Source organism: Acipenser ruthenus, chromosome 4 (genome assembly GCF_902713425.1).
Source record: "Acipenser ruthenus chromosome 4, fAciRut3.2 maternal haplotype, whole genome shotgun sequence".
Lineage (NCBI taxonomy): Eukaryota > Metazoa > Chordata > Actinopteri > Acipenseriformes > Acipenseridae > Acipenser > Acipenser ruthenus.
Window position 1 is genome coordinate 62095344 of NC_081192.1, and position 18525 is coordinate 62113868.

At 43.6% G+C, this 18525-nt stretch overlaps 1 protein-coding gene across 2 annotated transcripts in view; it reads left to right on the forward strand.

Annotated features, from left to right (window-relative positions):
• wrnip1 (WRN helicase interacting protein 1) overlaps positions 1 to 18525 on the forward strand; it is a 37827-nt gene that overhangs the window by 14473 nt on the left and 4829 nt on the right. For both annotated transcript variants that reach the window (XM_059022623.1, XM_034000315.3), the window contains exons 4-6: positions 12958 to 13178; positions 17065 to 17220; positions 17432 to 17511. In XM_059022623.1, coding sequence (XP_058878606.1) covers positions 12958 to 13178; positions 17065 to 17220; positions 17432 to 17511 — 457 coding nt within the window. The remainder of the gene's footprint in view (positions 1 to 12957; positions 13179 to 17064; positions 17221 to 17431; positions 17512 to 18525) is intronic.

Below are 18525 nucleotides of genomic sequence, written 5' to 3' on the forward strand. Positions count from 1 at the left end.
AACCACAAATCTCTGTCTGTTTATTTCCTGTCTCTGGTCTGACACCACCCACTCCGGCCGTCTTTGTGACACGTGGTGTCAGAAGAGGGATCTACAGCGCCTCCAGGACTCAGGCCAGAGCAGGAACAGCATTTCTGGATTACAAAAAAAAAAAAAAAAAAAAAAAAAGAGCAAGAAGAGGGATGGGGAGAAAGAGCTGCAGGAAGCAGCCGAAGCAGCGGTCACCCCAAGCAGCAGTAGCCACCCCACTGCCACCGGGTTCCCCACCGTCCCGAAAAATATGGGACTGGTTGGTGCACCCCGAGGGGAAAATGGAAGGCTGGAGAGACGGCTGCCGGGACCTGGAGGACCTCCTCGGGGGCCTCGAGGACCAAGGCTGGTGCCTGGCCTGTGGGGTCCAAGGACACACGGTGGCGATCTGCCCCTTCCAAGGTGAGGAGGAGGAGGAACAGCAGCCCGGGTGTTACTGCTGTGCTGAGCCTGGGCATTCCAGCACCAACTGCCCCTGGTACCCCCTCGGACAGCTACCCCAACGATGCCCCATCTGCGGAGGTGAGCACTTCGTGGCCCACTGCCCTGTCCATCAGGAGAGGGAGGAGCAGGGGTCGCCTCAGTCTCCACCACCAGCAGGGGGAGGTAGACTGCTGCTCCCACCGCCCCAGCCACAAGTGCAACAGCGACCAGAGGAGCCAGAGAACCTGTTCCCCTGGTGCACCTGGTGCGGAGAGGTGGATCACCGCTGGAGGGACTGCTCCGAGGTGCCACCGAACTGGTGCGGGCGGTGTGAGGAAGGGGGACATGACTGGTCAGGATGCCCCTATGCCAGCTCGCCAGTGCCCAAGCAGGAGGAGCCTGAGCGTCCACAGCCCAAATGGGAGGAGCCTGAGCGTCCACAGCCCAAATGGGAGGAGCCCGAACGTCCTACGCCTGAGTGGGAGGAGCCCGAACGTCCTACGCCTGAGTGGGAGGAGCCCGAACGTCCTACGCCTGAGTGGGAGGAGCCCGAACGTCCTACGCCTGAGTGGGAGGAGCCCGAACGTCCTACGCCTGAGTGGGAGGAGCCCGAACGTCCTACGCCTGAGAGGGGGGAGTCGGTGCGTCCACAGCCCAAAAGGGAGGAGTCGGTGCGTCCACAGCCCAAAAGGGAGGAGTCGGTGCGTCCACAGCCCAAAAGGGAGGAGTCGGTGCGTCCACAGCCCAAAGGGAGGCAAGTCGGGGCTTCCACAGCCCTGGGACCCAAGCCACCAGCAGAGGGAAAATGCTTGCTGGTTCAGCCCCAAGAGCCGGAAGGGGAGGGGTTACAGGCTCAACCCCCTGAAAATTTTTGGGGGGGAGAGGGGCAGGAGGCTGGTGTCCCCCAGCAGCCTCTATTCATGCTGCTGAAGGCAGCACGGCGCGCACCAGCCCAGCCGCCACAGCGGAGGGAGCCAGCGCCGCCAGGAGCAGAGGAGCTGCCTCTGCCTCCGCCACCTCCACCGCTTCCTCCACTAGGAGCAGAGGAGCAGGAGCTGCCTCTGCCTCCACCACCTCCAGGAGCAGAGGAGCAGGAGCTGCCTCTGCCTCCACCACCTCCAGGAGCAGAGGAGCAGGAGCTGCCTCTGCCTCCACCACCTCCAGGAGCAGAGGAGCAGGAGCTGCCTCTGCCTCCACCACCGCCAGGAGCAGAGGAGCTGAAGCTGCCTCTGCCTCCACCACCGCCAGGAGCAGAGGAGCTGGAGCTGCCTCTGCCTCCGCCACCGCCCGGAGCAGAGGAGCAGGAGCTGCCTCTGCTGCCCGTACCTCCGCAGGGAGTACGGTGGCCGGAGCCCCAGAAAGGGGAGCTGCCGGCCACGAAGAAGGGGGAGGAGGTCTGGAGACCACTTTCCCCAGCAGCAGTTTCGCTGCAGGAGTTCTTGTGGCCGGAGCCCCACAGGAGGGAGCTGCCGGCTACGAAGAAGGGGGAGGTCGGGGGACCACCTGCCCCCGCAGCTTTTTCGCTGCAGGATGGGACCAACAGGCTGTCAGCCGTGCCACTACCGGCAGGGGTGCTGACAGCATTGCCAGCCAAGGGCCCACTGAAGCCTCCCTTCCCAGCCCGAGACTTTGTTCTGGACTGCTGGGTTTTTAAGGGGGGAGGTGGCCGTTGAGGCCATGTGTGCTGCGCACAAGGGGGGGTATATGTGGCAAAGTGCCCCGCCCCTGTGTGCATTTGTGTGATCTGTGTTGTATGTTGCGTGCGTGTGTATGTTAATGTTGGTGTATAGATTGGTACACGGGATATAAACGGGTCTGTGTTTCACGTGTGTTTAAAAAGTGTAGATTTGTATTTAGGCACGAGGAGAGCACAAATCACTTCACGTGCTGGTTAAATGTAATATGTGAGCACGGGGTTGCACAGAATTAATTCACGTGCTGGGATTCAAGTGAATAATTAATTAGTAATTGAATCCCAGCACAACAGTATATATAGAGACACGTAGCACTCAGTCGGGGTTAGGTGTTCGGTGAGTGGAGAACGGGAGAGAGAGGAGAACGTAAAAGCAAAGCAAAGTAATAATAATAAGAAGTGTTTTCACTCACCGTGTTTGTGTGTCTGTCCGTGCACCGTTTGTTTAGTGTTAGTCGTTTTGTATGTTTGTTTATTTTGGCGCAAGTGCCGTGTCCTGTTTTTGTGTTCCAACCTTTTATTTTCTGTTCTGTTGATTAAATGCTGAGCGAAAGCATTCGCTCAGCTGCACCAAACCACAAATCTCTGTCTGTTTATTTCCTGTCTCTGGTCTGACACCACCCACTCCGGCCGTCTTTGTGACAAACACATATAAGAAACCATATGTGCTCTATCCAAAAATGACCTTACCTGCGACCTTTGACCTCTCCATAGTTTATAATGTAAAACTAGCTTATAACTCCTTACAGTGCACATAGGGTTATGGTTACTATACAACACATTTAGGAACCCATATATACTCTATTAAAAAAATACCTTGATCATGACCTTTGACCTCTCCTTAAGGTTAAATGCCAAATTAGCTTATAACTCCTTACAGTGTGTAGATAGGGTTGTGGTTATTATGGTGTTTAAAGTTATAAAGCATCGTGAGAATGAACTAATGCAGTATTTTTAATTGAAACTGCTCCAGAAAACTGATCTGTTGCTGACACTTGTGCTGCAATGCTACAGCTTGCCAAAATGTTCAACTGGTGCTGAGCTTGGAAGCTGTAAAACTGCCTGGCAGTTCTAGTTTATTTTTTATTATTATTGTTGTTATTATTATTATTGTTATTTAGCAGACACTTTTATCTAACACAACCATACAGAAATTAAACAAAATACAGAAATACTAAATTTAATTTAAATGTTTCTTATAAGAAGGAAAGATAAAATAAAAAAAATAGATACAGAGAGAAATGGCAGATGGAAAGACATAGCAGACATATATAAAAGCAAATTTAAGACTTAAAGCCCGCAGAGGACTAGCTAATTAAATAACACAACACAGAATATGTGATATGTGATACAGTAAAGATGTGTGACTCTAAGCCAATCAAGAGATGGCTGAAACAAAAGAATAGAGGCTGGCAACCAACACACAAGGTTTTACATTTCACATTGCATATTCAGATACAATCTTTTGAAACTATGCAGTTTCAACAGGAATGAAGAGGATTATTTTTTTTATTTTTTATAAATTAACAAGATCATCTTTACTCTGAAAGCTTATAGTAAAACTTGTAAAGGATCAAACTGGAAATAAAGAAAGAACATTTTCTTTTCCAGGCTGCCATGCCAAGTGATCCTTTTCCTTTCCTTGTAAGTACAGATTAAGTATAGTTGTTAGTAGAAGATTTAAAGGGGGTCATACAATTTGGAGAAGTCTGTTCAACTCGAGACAATGTATTCGGACCTAGAACATTAAATCTGTAAGCTGTAATGTGTGTGCGTGTTTTGTTTATTCCGTTGCTGAGTTTTTGGATGCTTTCCTTCCTAGCAAGTTATGGCTGCACTTGCAAACGATCTGATTTTACAACTGCCAGCCAAGCAAGATAAATTTAGACGAAAGGATTTTGGCTTGCCTATAGTTCCAAGTGGGTCAGTACAGCGTGTACTTAAGTGCTTAACCCACTTTACCTTATAGTCCCCTGAATTATCTGTGTCTTTTGAACTAACAGACCTTTAAAGGCAACTGCATGTAATCCAAAATAACAAACTGTCTACACAACATCTGTGGACACCACACAGTGATAAAGATGCATTTACAAAGATTGTTGTAAATTTGACATGTTGAAAAATACATGGGTCTGGTCAGCATATCGATCTATCCAAGCTGGTACTGTTTGGTAGAAACTCTGATATTGTAAAAGCTTCTCTTCGAATTCCTCATAAAGCTAATGACGCTTCTTTGAAAATGGCTGACTGTATGTCATGGATGATTTGAGAGCAGACAGGAACGTTTTGGTTCATCTTTTCTCAGCAGTAAGTCACGTAGCTGCTTATCTACTAGAGTAGTCATGCCTTTTGTTGGTGTTTTTTTTTTTTTTTTAAATACACGCATTGCTATACTGTACTCGAATTTAAGATGCAGACTATTTTTGAGAAGCAAAAAATTGTTAAAGTTCGTCTTAAATTCAAAGGAATACAGTATATCTTTGCCTTTTTTAACCTTCTGTGTTTTGGAAGAGAAAAATCGTTTTCTAATAGCGACGGTGCCCTCTCGATGAAGGCTCTACTGTTCTTTCTGCTTGGGATGCTTAACTCCAGTCGCGGTCAACTAACACATGGTAGAGCCTTCAGCGACAGGCACTATTGCTACTAAATAAGTATACGATTATATCGCAGTGGTCATGACTTTCACAGAACCTGAATTTTGCCATTTGTTTCCACTCCACTTAAAAATAGGAAGTGAGAAGTACAGATCTTTTGAATTGGTGGCAGTGAAAAGTTAAAACGGTTAGTAAATCAAATAAAGATGAATACTTACACAGAAAAATTGCTAAATTAAGTTCTAAGCAACTAGCAGAGCAATATCCCAAACAATTTCATGAAAGTGGAGGGCGCAACTTTAAAGGAGAACAAACTTTTCAGATTAACCAGAGCCTTTTTGTGGAAGGGCGGTGGTAATTCACTGACACAGGGGAGACAGAAAGGTGAACTTGAAACACAGCATAAGTGCCCAGTTTTATTATCGGTGGGTGAGTCCATGTTTTAGCCCGCAGAGGACGGCGCTGTTGACCGTGGTCTGTCTACCAGAGTACAAGTGCAGGCGCACTCACAGGTGCTCAAAAAGAATAAACAAAAGGCGAAAGGAAAAGACAAACTACAAATAAAAGGTGCTGCACTCGGCAGCGTCACACCGACCGTCGCTACACACACGGCTCGGGTCTCCGTCCTACTCGCTGCTCCCTCAGCCTGCTGTAACAATACTTGGGGTCTGCCCATGGTCTTCCCCGCTACCACCATTTTTCTTTTGTTTTCTTTTCTTTCGGATTTTCCTTCCCAGCCGTGTCTCAGTTCTGGACCAGAGCGTCCGCACATCTCTTAAAAGGGCAGACCTGAGGGAACTGCAGAATGTTATTTTATAGTGCCAGCAATCCCTCCAAGACCCACCTCTCAGCCACTCCGAGAGAAGGAAAGCCTACACACCCTCTCTCCCACCTCTCCGTGTCATTGCCATGACCAACAGGTGGATATTGAACAGCTGCTGCCCTCTTCCTGCAGCACTATGAATACACCAGAAGAGTCAGCACAGATCACCCCCTGCTACACTTTTGTACAGAAAATATACCCCTGCATACCCTCTAACGCAAAACCAAAAGGGAGAACGGTTTACGGTTTTGGAGAAGCATGAAACCCTGATTTGCAGCTCTTGCAGTAGTTGCCAAACTGGGGAGAAAATTGGCATGTAAAATAGGTGGGTACACCTATAGAATTAATTATTTATTTATTTAATTTTGTGACTGCTTTCATAAGGAGTGCATTTTCTTCCAGTTTCCACAGTTCATTACGTATGTAAAGTAGAGTAAAACATTCCTTTTCTGAGAGCATTTAGTTTCCGGACTTATGTTTCCTTGGACACTGTGAATCGTGATGGACCAGTCAGTTTCGAGCTTACAAGCATGACAACCGTTTGGATTGAGCTAAGTAGGGTACATCTCTGGGGTCTTCAAGTGGGCACCTTCCATCCTCAGTGTTTCGTCAACTAGCCCACGACACCTCAAGAGGGCTCGACGGTGATTCTGGCGTCCCAGTATCACCCCCCTCCGTCCCCCACTCAACTCAGCCCAGCTTACTTACCTGTACATCAGCGTTTCTTTCTTTCTATTGTGCTTGAGATCCCCAGCCAGAATCTTTCCGTCTCAACCACAGCCAGTTGCTGCTCCTCTCTGCTGCTTCAGATAAGTTCTTCACTGTGCGACGCAACTCTTGGCCACTGAATCCGACGTCTCTGAGAAACCGGGTTGTAGAGTGTGCCACAAATGCTCGACAACCCACTTCCACTGGGTAAACCCGGACTCTCCATCCTCGCTGTTCCGCTTCAGTGGCTAGTTGAGCGTACCGCAGTTTCTTCCTCTCATACGCCTCATCTACAGCATCCTCCCATGGCACTGTTACCTCTACCAGGTGAACAAGGAGTGCTGATCCAGACCACAAGACAATATCTGGTCGAAGGTTAGTGGTGGCAATCTCAGGTGGAAAAATAAGCCGTTGACCAACATCTGCCAGCATTTTCCAGTCTCTAGCAGCTTCCAGTTGTCCTGGGCGAGGATTGGTTTTAACACCTTTTTTTGGTGGTTGCTCTCCTGGGCGGAGGAATGTTGTCTTTTGTGTGTAATGTTTTGATGGAACAGATGGCAACTTATTGGTCATGTTACGCTTGTCTTCCAATTTAATCACATCCTGATGTAACTATCACTATTTAATCATATCCTGATGTAACTATCACTATTACCTGCTGTATTATTGAATTGTGGTTTGTCAAACTTGTACTTTACTTGAACAAAAGTTATTGTATTTCTTGCTCTTATTGTATTACTTGTATTGTAACGCTTGAAATGTTTTTGCTTACGATTGTAAGTCACCCTGGATAAGGGCGTCTGCTAAGAAATAAATAATAATAATAATAATAATGCTAAGGCCAAACATCGCAGCACCTGGTCATGGCGCCAAGTAAACCGTCCTTGGCTAAGAGCCACCTTACATCCTGTCAAAATGTGCCTTAATGTTGCGGGTGATGAACACAAAGGACATGAGGGATCCTCTCCTACCCAGAGGTTTAGGTTCTGTGGTGATGGGAGAACATCATATGTTGACCTGATGAGGAAACTGATCCTGCTCTGTTCCATTGACCATAGGTCTTGCCAGCCAATCTTGGGTTGTTCCACACTCTCCCATCTCATCCATTCTCCCTGCTTGGCCTGGGAAACGGCCTTTATACACCTCATCCTCGCCTCCTGCTTTTGCATTTCGTTGACTACCAGCTTCCTCCTTTGAGCTGGGGCTGCCTTGTGCCATGTAGGAGGAGTTGAACTGAGACCAAGACCCCCTCTTTCATGCTGAACTTGCCCCATGGTATCACCAATTCGAAGGGCAGCCTTTGCATCTTCCACAGCTTTCTTTGCTGCCCACTTTCTTCCAGTTTTCAACACAGGTGCTGCCTCCCTTACGCATTTGTCGCATGACTCTACTAACGTCATTTCCAGTCTGACCTTGGCGCACTTAAACTCCTCGGTTAGAGCGGAGACTGGTAGCTGCAGTATTCCTTTACCATAAAGTCCCACTCTGCTGAGGCAGCGTGGAACTCCCAACCATTTCCTGATGTATGAACTGATTAAAGCTTCCAGCTTCTCTACTGTTGTCAAAGAAACCTCGTACACAGTCAGTGGCCACAGCAACCTCGGCAGTAGACCAAACTGAAAGCACCAGAGTTTTAGTTTACCTGGTAAAGCGCTGCTGTCTATGCTCTTCAACCCTTCCACTGCTTGTTGTCTAACTTCTCCCACACGAACTGTGTCCTTTAGATCCCTGTCGTACCATCTCCCAAGACTCTTCACTGGCTTCTCAGACACTGTTGGTATTGCCTCACCATTAATGAAGAATGTTTTATCGACTACTTTACCTTTAATTATAGAGATGCTCCTTGATTTAGTGGGCTTGAATTGCATTCGTGCCCATTCAATGTTATTGGTTAATTTGCCCAATAACCGATTAGTGCAGGCTACTGTTGTAGTCATGGTTGTCATGTCATCCATGTATGCTCGAATTAGTGGTAGTTGCATTCCAGAAGCCAAGCGCTCTCCTCCTACTAACCATTTTGATGCCCTAATGATTACTTCCATTGCCATGGTAAAAGCCAGTGGAGAAATGGTGCATCCTGCCATTATTCCAACCTCTAGGCGTTGCCATGTAGTGCTGAATTCTGAAGTTGAAAAACTAAATTGCAAATCTCCAAAGTAGGCGTTCACTAAATTTGTTATTGTCATCGGAACACTGAAAAAATCAAATGCTGCCCAAAATAGTTCATGTGGCACTGAACCATATGCATTAGCCAAATCCAGGAATGTCACATGGAGCTCCTTCCTATCCTTTTTAGCTGATTGAATTTGTTGCCAGATCACATTGATGTGTTCTAAGCATCCTGGGAAACCTGGAATGCCCGCTTTTTGTATTGAAGTGTCAATGAAGCAGTTCTTTAATAGGTAAGTTGACAATTTCTGAGCAATAATGCTGAAGAAAATCTTGCCTTCTACGTTTAATAGGGAAATAGGACGAAATTGACTGATGCTTGTAGAATCTTTTTCTTTAGGTATAAAGACTCCACCTGCTCGGCGCCATGCTCTTGGTACAACCTGTTTTTCCCATGCCACTTTCATCACTATATAAGCGGCAAGATGTACCGGTCAGATCTTTTGCTGCATAATTAGTTGATGTATAACTGTGGTCTAGTAATATTATTGACTGTTTACACACAAAATGTATTTACAGATAAAAAGTGCACCCACGCACACAAAAAAAACACACACAAACACACACATACAAATACGCATAAACACATACTGTTATCTATCTATCTGTCTATCTATTTTAAATAGGCACAGTATTAAAGATTTTTAAGAAGTTCAAGTCAAATGGAAATTTATTTTCAAACATATGTACTGTATGAATCTCTTCTTCCTTTCTCTTCTGTTGATGTCACACTTTGCATGTCTTCCCATATTGGGTAAGAGCAACAGTGGGGGGAGGTAGGGTATTTTCATGCTAAATGGAATGCTGTGAAGTACTTTTTTTTTTTTACCCAGGAAAGGTAACTGACGCTTGGGTATAGAGCTCCTTCCCCACACATACCCTGTCCTCTGCTCACTCCCTCCCCAGCACCCTCTACAACCCCTACTATCCTATCCTCCTTCTCCTCCTTCTCGCCCCTCTGGGATTCCGATCTGTGCTCACTGCTCCAGAGCAATAAACGCACCACGTGTGCTCTAGACTCCCTCCCCGCTCACCTTTTCCAGGCTGCCGCCCCTGCCTACTCCCCTTTTATTTCCTCTTTCCTCAACACATCTCTGCTCTCTGGCTGTTTCCCCTCTACCTTCAAACAAGTCTGCATCACCCCCATCCTAAAAAAAAACAAAAACTCCTTGGAGCCCTCATCCCTCCAGAACTACTGTCCTGTCTCCCTCCTCCCGTTCCTCTCCAAAACCTTTGAGCGAGCGGTTCACCGCCAGCTCTCTGCTTTCCTGTCAACACATTATCTGCTTGACCCCCTCCAATCTGGTTTTTGTCCAGAACACTCCACTGAAACTGCTCTTCTCTGTCACAAACTCTCACTCTCTGCTCGTGCTGCCTTCTCTTATCACTTCTATACTGATGATGCCCAGATCTTCCTCTCCTTTCCCACCTCTGACTCTGACATTTCCTCCCGTATCTCTGCCTGTCTCTCGGCCATCTCCTGGATGCACTCGCATCATCTTAAACTCCATCTCACAATCAGATCTCCTCCCCCCCCACTGCTGATCTCCCTCTATTCCTCTTGACTCCACCACCCTCTCTCCCTCCTCATCCACCAAAACCCTTGACCCCTCCCTCTCCTACTCTCAGCACATCTCTACTCTGGCACGGTCCTGTCGCTTCTTCCTCCGCAACATATGCAGAATTCACCTCTTCCTCACCAATTTACTCCACACGGCACCTAGTTCGGGCCTATCACTGTCTTGACCATTCTGCTCCCTCCTATCTCCAGACTATCATTTCTTCCTACACCCCCTCTCATCCTCTCTCTTCCTGCACCTCTGGCAGACTAGCTATAGGAGGCTGTGTGGTCTAGTGGTTAAAGAAAAGGGCTTGTAACCAGGAGGTCCCCGGTTCAAATCCCACCTCAGCCACTCACTCATTGTGTAACCCTGAGCAAGTCACTTAACCTCCTTCTGCTCTGACGTAGTTGTAAGTGACTCTGCAGCTGATGCATAGTTCACACACCCTAGTCTCTGTAAGTCGCCTTGGATAAAGGCATCTGCTAAATAAACAAATAATAAATAAACTAATAATAATACCCCACCTCCCCTCCCCCGCCTCCAGAGCCCGCTCTTTCTCCACCCTTGCCCCTCAGTGGTGGAACGACCTACCCACGGATATCAGGACTGCTCAGTCCCTGACCACCTTTTAGCATCTCCTCAAGATACACCTGATCAGACGCATCTGTAAACACTCTCAACTATACTGGACTATATGGCACCCACTTGTACCAGTACTTGCATCAGGTTGTACTTGCACTGAACTGCTGCATTCAACTGCTGCTCCTACCTATAACTGCATACTATATCTTCTATTTGATTTTACTCTTATAGGTATCTGTACTCACATTTTGTGTAATTGCTCTTATTTGAAATCATTCTTATCCATTTATCTATTTATACTTACCACATGTTCTTACTGGACTTTGCTCATATTAGCAAGTAGTTACTATAAGGTTTAACTGCACTTAGTTGAATTCGCTCTTATAATTTACTGTATGCTTTATTTTGCTTGTACTTGAATTGATTTTATTGTACTTTTATATCTGCTCTTATCTGTATTATTGTATTCTGTAATGTGATATTTTATAATATGGTTACCTGTAATGTGATATTTTATAATGCAATACTTTGTACTGTGATAACTTGTAAAAATTGTAAGTCGCCCTCGCTAAGGGCGTCTGCAAAGAAAGAAAGAAAGAAAGAAAGAAAGAAAGAAAGAGAAATAAATAAATAAATAATAATGCGCTGGTGTGGCACTGTCTACTGCGTGTCAAAAAAGACACAATGCGCTGGTGTGTCCAGTCCTTTAGAGTGCTAAAAGGCATGGTCCAAAGATAGACCCAGTATACAAAATGCAGGCATTAATGTCTGTGTTTGCTTTCACTTTCAAACGTTTTACTCCTACGCACTCACTCACTCGTGGCGACACGTTCTCGCAAAATTTGAGCTACAACAGTATTACATTGAAAGTCTTAAATAGTGTATACAGTCTACGTTAATAACCTTTACCCTTGTCCAGGGTACTACATAAACATTAATGTGATTTCTATAGTAAGCAGTCGTACTTTAATACAAATTAAAGCTAGTAAGCTGTGTATTGCAGTGTTTTATATCAGACTGCAAGCACCAGCCGAAAAGGGAAGCTGCTCCAGATTTCCAGATTTCCTATAGTAATGCATGCTAATCTCCTAAGGAAGTGGTTTGTCGGTTTGTGCTAATCTGTATTCAAATGAATAACAAATATCCCAAACCATCTGTCTGTATAAAATGTAATTTGTAGCCCTTTTCCAGTTGGTAAGTAATTTCCATGTTTTTCCATTTCATATACCTATAACTTGATATTTATGTACTGGGTTTTTACTTTCAAACTACGTTGTTCAAGTAAATGGGGCAGCAGTGTGGAGTAGTGGTTAGAGCTCTTGACCGGAGGGTCGTGGGCTCAATCCCAGGTGGGGGAAACTGCTGCTGTACCCTTGTGCAAGGTACTTTACCTAGATTGCTCCAGTAAAAACCCAACTGTATAAATGGGTATTTGTATGTAAAATAATGTGTAAAAAATAATGTCATTGGATAAGGGCGTCTGCTAAGAAATAAATAATAATAATAAATGCCAATACATTATTTATTGTTGTTTTGTATTTATTTTAATGAAGCAACAGTTAACAGAATTGAAAAAACATTAAAAACAAAAGAAAATAACACAACAATGTAGAAATCACATTATTGTTTACAAAAAATGCAGCAGAAACAAACTAATGAACTGTAAAATCAACAGTGTTTGAATCGCAGTTCTCGCGTGCATTTTTCAAAATGTATAATATAATATCTTTATTTTTATATAGTGGACCACCATCACAAAGCGCTTTACAGAGGTAGGCTGTGAACTGTGCATTATGTGCAGAGTCACTTACAATAGGACATTGATTTAACATCTCATCCGCAGGATGGAGCACAAGGAGGTTAAGTGACTTGCTCAGGGTCACACAGCGAGTCAGTCAGTGACAGAGGTAGGATTTGAACCAGTGACTGTTGGTGGGAGGTGTGGGATTTGAACCGGTGACCTTCTGGTTACAAGCCCTGGACTTTAACTACAGGAGCACACTGTTCAAAGAAACTTGCTTTTTCTTAGTGGTCTTGGCAATGAATGTGAAAGTTTTTGTAAAACATTTGCTTCATCCAATATGAAAGCAAGTGCAACAACCCTCTCCCCACCTTTCTCTATAAATAAAAGCAATGCAGCCAATTTGCAAAGTGATCAACTCTTGCTACTTTTGCTGTGCTTGGGTAAATGGTTACTGTTCATACTGGGTGTTTACTGAGGTACAGGCTACAGTCAGTTCAGTGGGACTTGTGTCATATGTTTATTATTCAGTGCTTAAACCCAATGGGGTGAAATATGTGTTTATTGAGGCGTGGGCAAGGGGTTTAAGATGTGCAATTAGGTCAAACCAATTTTATTTGCTTGTTTTGTAGACCACAGGTTTACATTGAGCAGAAAGCTGTCCGCACCATTGCACACCTGTGTGACGGAGATGCAAGAAATGGGCTAAACGGATTACAGCTTGCTGTCCAGACGAGAATGAATGCAGCAAAACTAGGCCACTTGAAGCTCGATACCTCTCAGACCATTTTAATTGAGGAAGATCATGTCAAAGAAGGGATGCAGAGATCACACATACTGTATGACAAAGCGGGTAAGTTCTAGCATGCTGTTTGTCTGGGATTCTTGCAAGTTACGGTATGTGTTTCAGAAAAGGTGTAATCGAAGAGGTGGTATTTTGCTGTAGCCTATATCTTTCACCATAATCTCTGTTTTTATTTGTATTTTGTACAACAGAACCTATAGTTTCAGATCCTGTAAAATACTATATCCTCTATTAACTGATGGACATCTGGCATGTGACAGTAATACATGCTGGTACCGATTGAATGGTACAGATGGAAACGGATCAATGCACATTGTATTATGTGTCTAAAACAGTAAATGCATCTCTTAGCAGCACAGAATAGATTTGAGTTGCATATACAAACCAGGTGCTAGAAAAGGGGGGTATTTCTACAGACCCAAAGGTGGTCAAAAAGACTGCCGTTTCACCTTTTACATGCTAGCTGTTACTAAGTTCATGGAAAACAGGACAAGAGTATGAGGGATTCATATAATTACTGTAGCATTAAAAAGCTGAAACAATGTTTTCACAGCTGTGTCTGTGCACGCTAATTCTGCAAAAAATTAAATACTGTCAGATTACTTTGGTACGGACTGAAGTACAGTATGAATGTTTTGTAAATTCCCAAATACTGTATTACAGTGCTTTGTTTTTCAGTACTACACTTTTTTTGCAGTAATTTTTCCAGATTTTCTTTGCATAGTATGTGTGCAGTATTGTACGTCAGTGTTTTTGTTGCCCCAATGTAAAGCAACTACAATGTAGTACAACAACTCCCTCAGAGATACAATATTTTCACATATCAGATAAACCCCTGGAACCAATTAAATTGGATATGCCAGCATCTGTTGTATTTCTCATTAACATATAATGGTTTCTGTGCACAGCAATATGCAGTGGCATTTGACAATCTTTTGCCGGCCTTAAATTATTGCCATGAAATGGATAGCCAGATACTCGTGTGGTTCAACAAAGGTTTATGTGCCTTGCAAAGTTATCAGGTTTTAAAGTGGAGAGCCACTTTTTTTTCACAAACCGGGGAGGAGGGTTATCGCTTTGCGGTCCTATGTCAGACCTGGTCCGACATTGCAATTTTCCCTTTCCGGTCCAATGTAAAAAAGATGTAAAAAAACAGGTCTCTAGTCATTTTTTCTCCGGAAAAAGCAGAAAAAACGATTCAATGGCTGAGTGAGACCGATAGGAGCCGAGAGAAGCCGAAAAAAAAGGGGCGTATCTCATGAATACAGCCCCGACACTACATAGATAACATGGACATAAACAAGATAGCTGCTTCTGCATCCAGCGCTCAAAGAATATCACAGACATTTGCAGAGCTTTTTTTAGATGTTATAGTAATAAAATAATGACTTGGATCGCATTATTGAGGAGTTTGTTGATAAAACGAGTGATCAGGAGATGATTTATCGGTATGCACTACTATGTAGAGGTATGTAAAAAATACAGCGAACAAGGGGTGGGTTGGGGCTGGAGATGCAGTACGGAGTGTCTTGTTGATATGCAGTACCTTTTAAACCTGTTTTACTGTGAAAAAAAATACTTTTAAACAGCGCGTCTAAAATAAACTGCACGTGTGAAAATAAATTGGACCTGACGCGCCTGACACGCATTGAATAAATGGACCGCTAAGGGTTAAGCCTTAGCATGTCCTTTGCTACCCTGTTCTGCTCGCTTTATTTCCTGCCTTATACCGTGGTTTACATGCTACAGGAAGCACCGGAGCAACTCTTACACTAAGTGATGCCTTCATTCCCTCTCTGTTAGAGACAATACGACGCCTCTGTAAGGGACATGACAAGTGCTCAGCTGTCAGGGTTATTAGTGTAGGCTTAACTTGAAAGCCTGCCTGAGGCTACAAAGTACAGACCCATTGTTTATGTTGGACTGAGAAACCGAGCCATTCGGAGGATTCTCTGAGGAGAGCCTATCAAAAATAGCTATGCCAACAACCTGTGTACTTGAGGTATTGCAGCAGTGCATAGTGGTGTGAGAATGGCATTGGGTAAGCATTTGAAATATTAACCACATGAGAAAGGCACTTTAAATAACTAATGTAACAATATAGGGGATTATATTTTGTGTGAGGTCATTTGAGACCAGTCACAGAGGCGGGAACGATAATGCATTTCCTCTAAGATTTTCATTACACGAGAGTAGATGTTAAAACTTCATGCTGATTTGAACTCGGCTCTCGCCAAGATAAGCACCAACTAAGACGTAGCTTTACAGTAAACTAATGTGATCCATCTGTGTCTCCATCCATTTGCGCTTCCTTCCATATAATGATGTAGATATCCTTCTGTCTGGTGTTGATGGCTGAAGTGTAATGCTGGCTCCAGGGATTAGTTTATTGCCTCCCTAGCGCATCAGCACACACAACGGCTGTGATGCTGGCTCCGGGGATCAACCAGTGCGGTCTCCCCAGCGCATCAGCATGACAACCGTCTGTCTGGATTGAGCTAAGTAGGGTACATCTCTGGGGTCTTCAAGTGGGCACCTTCCATCCTCTGTGTTTCGTCGACTAGCCCATGATACCTCAAGAGGGCTCGACGGTGATTCTGGCGTCCCAGCATCACCCCCCTCCGTCCCCCACTCAACTCAGCCCAGCTTACTTACCCATACATCATTGTTTCTTTCTATTGTGCTTGAGATCCCCAGCCAGAATCTTTCCGTCTCAACCACAGCCAGTTGCTGCTCCTCTCTGCTGCTTCAGATAAGTTCTTCACTGCGCGACGCAACTCTTGGCCACTGAATCCGACATCTCTGAGAAACCGGTTTGTAGAGTGTGCCACAAATCCTCGACAACCCACCTCCACTGGGTAAACCCGGACTCTCCATCCTCGCTGTTCCGCTTCAGTGGTTAGTTGAGCATACCGCAGTTTCTTCCTCTCATAAGCCTCATCTACAGCATCCTCCCATGGCACTGTTAACTCTACCAGGTGAACAAGGCATGCTGATCCAGACCACAAGACAATATCTGGTTGAAGGTTAGTGGTGGCTGTCTCAGGTGGAAAAATAAGCCGTTGACCAACATCTGCCAGCATTTTCCAGTCTCTAGCAGCTTCCAGTTGTCCTGGGCGAGGATTGGTTTTAACACCTTTTTTTGGTGGTTGCTCTCCTGGGCGGAGGAATGTTGTCTTTTGTGTGTAATGTTTTGATGGAACAGGTGGCAACTTATTGGTCATGTTATGCTTGTCTTCCAATGCTAAGGCCAAACATCGCAGAGACCATGTGGTTAAAAGCAGTTGTTGTGTGTGATAAAAGTATCAACAGGAATTTTATATGGTTGTGCATTTGTCCTAAATAAGTCCATTTGAGCAGTAGGTTATTTATTTACGATTCTTCAAGTCTGTTTACTGTGCATATCTCTGCAAGTATCCATTCTGAACAATTTAAAAACACCTGCCAATGTTGTCATACTTTCTTATTTAATGTACACCCTCCTTAGTTCTTGTATTAACTTTAATAAAAAAAAAATTAAAAAATCACATATTGATGTAAGTCCCAGTTTTTACTTTTTGTACAAGACACTTGAAATTGTATTCATTGAATGATGGTGACCACAGCCCTTGATACCAGGAGAGACATTCTAATTTCTAAAATGCACAGCTTATAGTATATTCAATAACATCTACTCTTGTGTAATGGAAATCAATAACAATACAAATGATGTGATGCTGAGGACTGTGACGTAACTGAGTCATAAGCATCCAATTAAGCCATGACTAACTTACATTGTCAATGAAACACTGTCATTAAGTGGTTTACTCAGAATGAACTTGTACAGTAAGCATGACTAATAAATTGTTTTTATAGTACCGTAGAGTGTTTAGAAATAAATACAGTACTTGGCAAACAATAAATCGACCTGCATTTATATTCATGTATATATCAGGTGAAGAACATTACAACTGCATCTCTGCACTACACAAGTCCATGCGGGGCTCCGATGAGAATGCTTCCCTCTACTGGTTGGGGCGCATGCTGGAAGGTGGGGAAGACCCCTTGTATGTTGCTAGAAGACTTGTGAGGTTTGCAAGTGAAGATGTAGGTAAGCAAGCATTATACATTATTATAATGTAATGGTTCGTATTTAGTTGTCCTGGGATTTTAATTCTGTACGTATACAGGGTTCAGTGGCAGAGTGGGTTAATGCACTACAGTGTGACACGCTGTATGCTTTTCTTTTGTTCATCTGTCCATTGTGATTATAAGCTCTTCCCTGACAATATTCATAAAAAAGTATAATGCTTCTTTTACAGGAATGGCAGATCCAATGGCATTAACCCAGGCGGTTTCTGCTTTTCAAGCCAGTCATTTTATAGGGATGCCAGAGTGTGAGGTATGTTTATTTACAGTTTTTTTTAATTTTTTTTATTTTGTTTTATTTAAAAAAAAAAAAAAAATTACAGATCCTAAGAAATTAACCAATAAAGTACAGTACATCATGTGCACAATGTCACACCTGAGCCAGATGTTTATGTATGTGCATAGGCACCTAACCCATAGGGCAGAGGGGGCACGTGCCGCCACCCCCCCACCCCCCCCAACTTTGATTACAACTTTGATTTTATAATAATAAAAATAATATATATTTTAGCTCAGAGCCAGCTGCCCATTACTGTATTTATTTATTTATATATATATATATATATATATATATATATATATATATATATATATAATATATATATATATATATATATATATATTGATGCACAATGAAAACGCAGCAGTCTTAAGTTTTACATCAACAGCTCATTGGACACATACATAATGTTATTTACATTTTAAATAGTGAGCAGATAGGTTTGTTGATTGTTTGAGTAGTATTGTTCCTTAGGATAACAAAATACTGAGCTCAAGTCATGTAATTTCAAAAAAACTCCACATGCTCAGTGTATTTGAGTTGAGTTAAAATTGCCAAAATTAGTTGATGAAGAATTTGTATAAATAGCCATTTGAAAAGACATGATTTTAATTCACGCAAGAACAGCGAAAGATACGACCAATCTGGAAGTGTTGATTTTCCAGCAAGACAATGCATGACCACACAGAGCTAGGATTACAATTGCATGACTTCAAGAAAACAATATCTAGGTCTTGTCTACACCCTGTTTCAAAATTTTCACATTTTTGTTGCCTTATAGCCTGGAATTAAAATGCATTAAAATAAGTGTTGTGTTTTTTGGGTTTTTTTGTGTTCTTTTTTTTCATTTATCTACACATCCTACCCCACAACTTCCAAGTGAAAAAAATATTCTAGAAATTTTTAGAAACTTAATTAAAAATAAAAACTGAAATAGCTTGGTTGGATAAGTGTCCACCCCCCTTGTAATAGCAATCCTAAATTAGC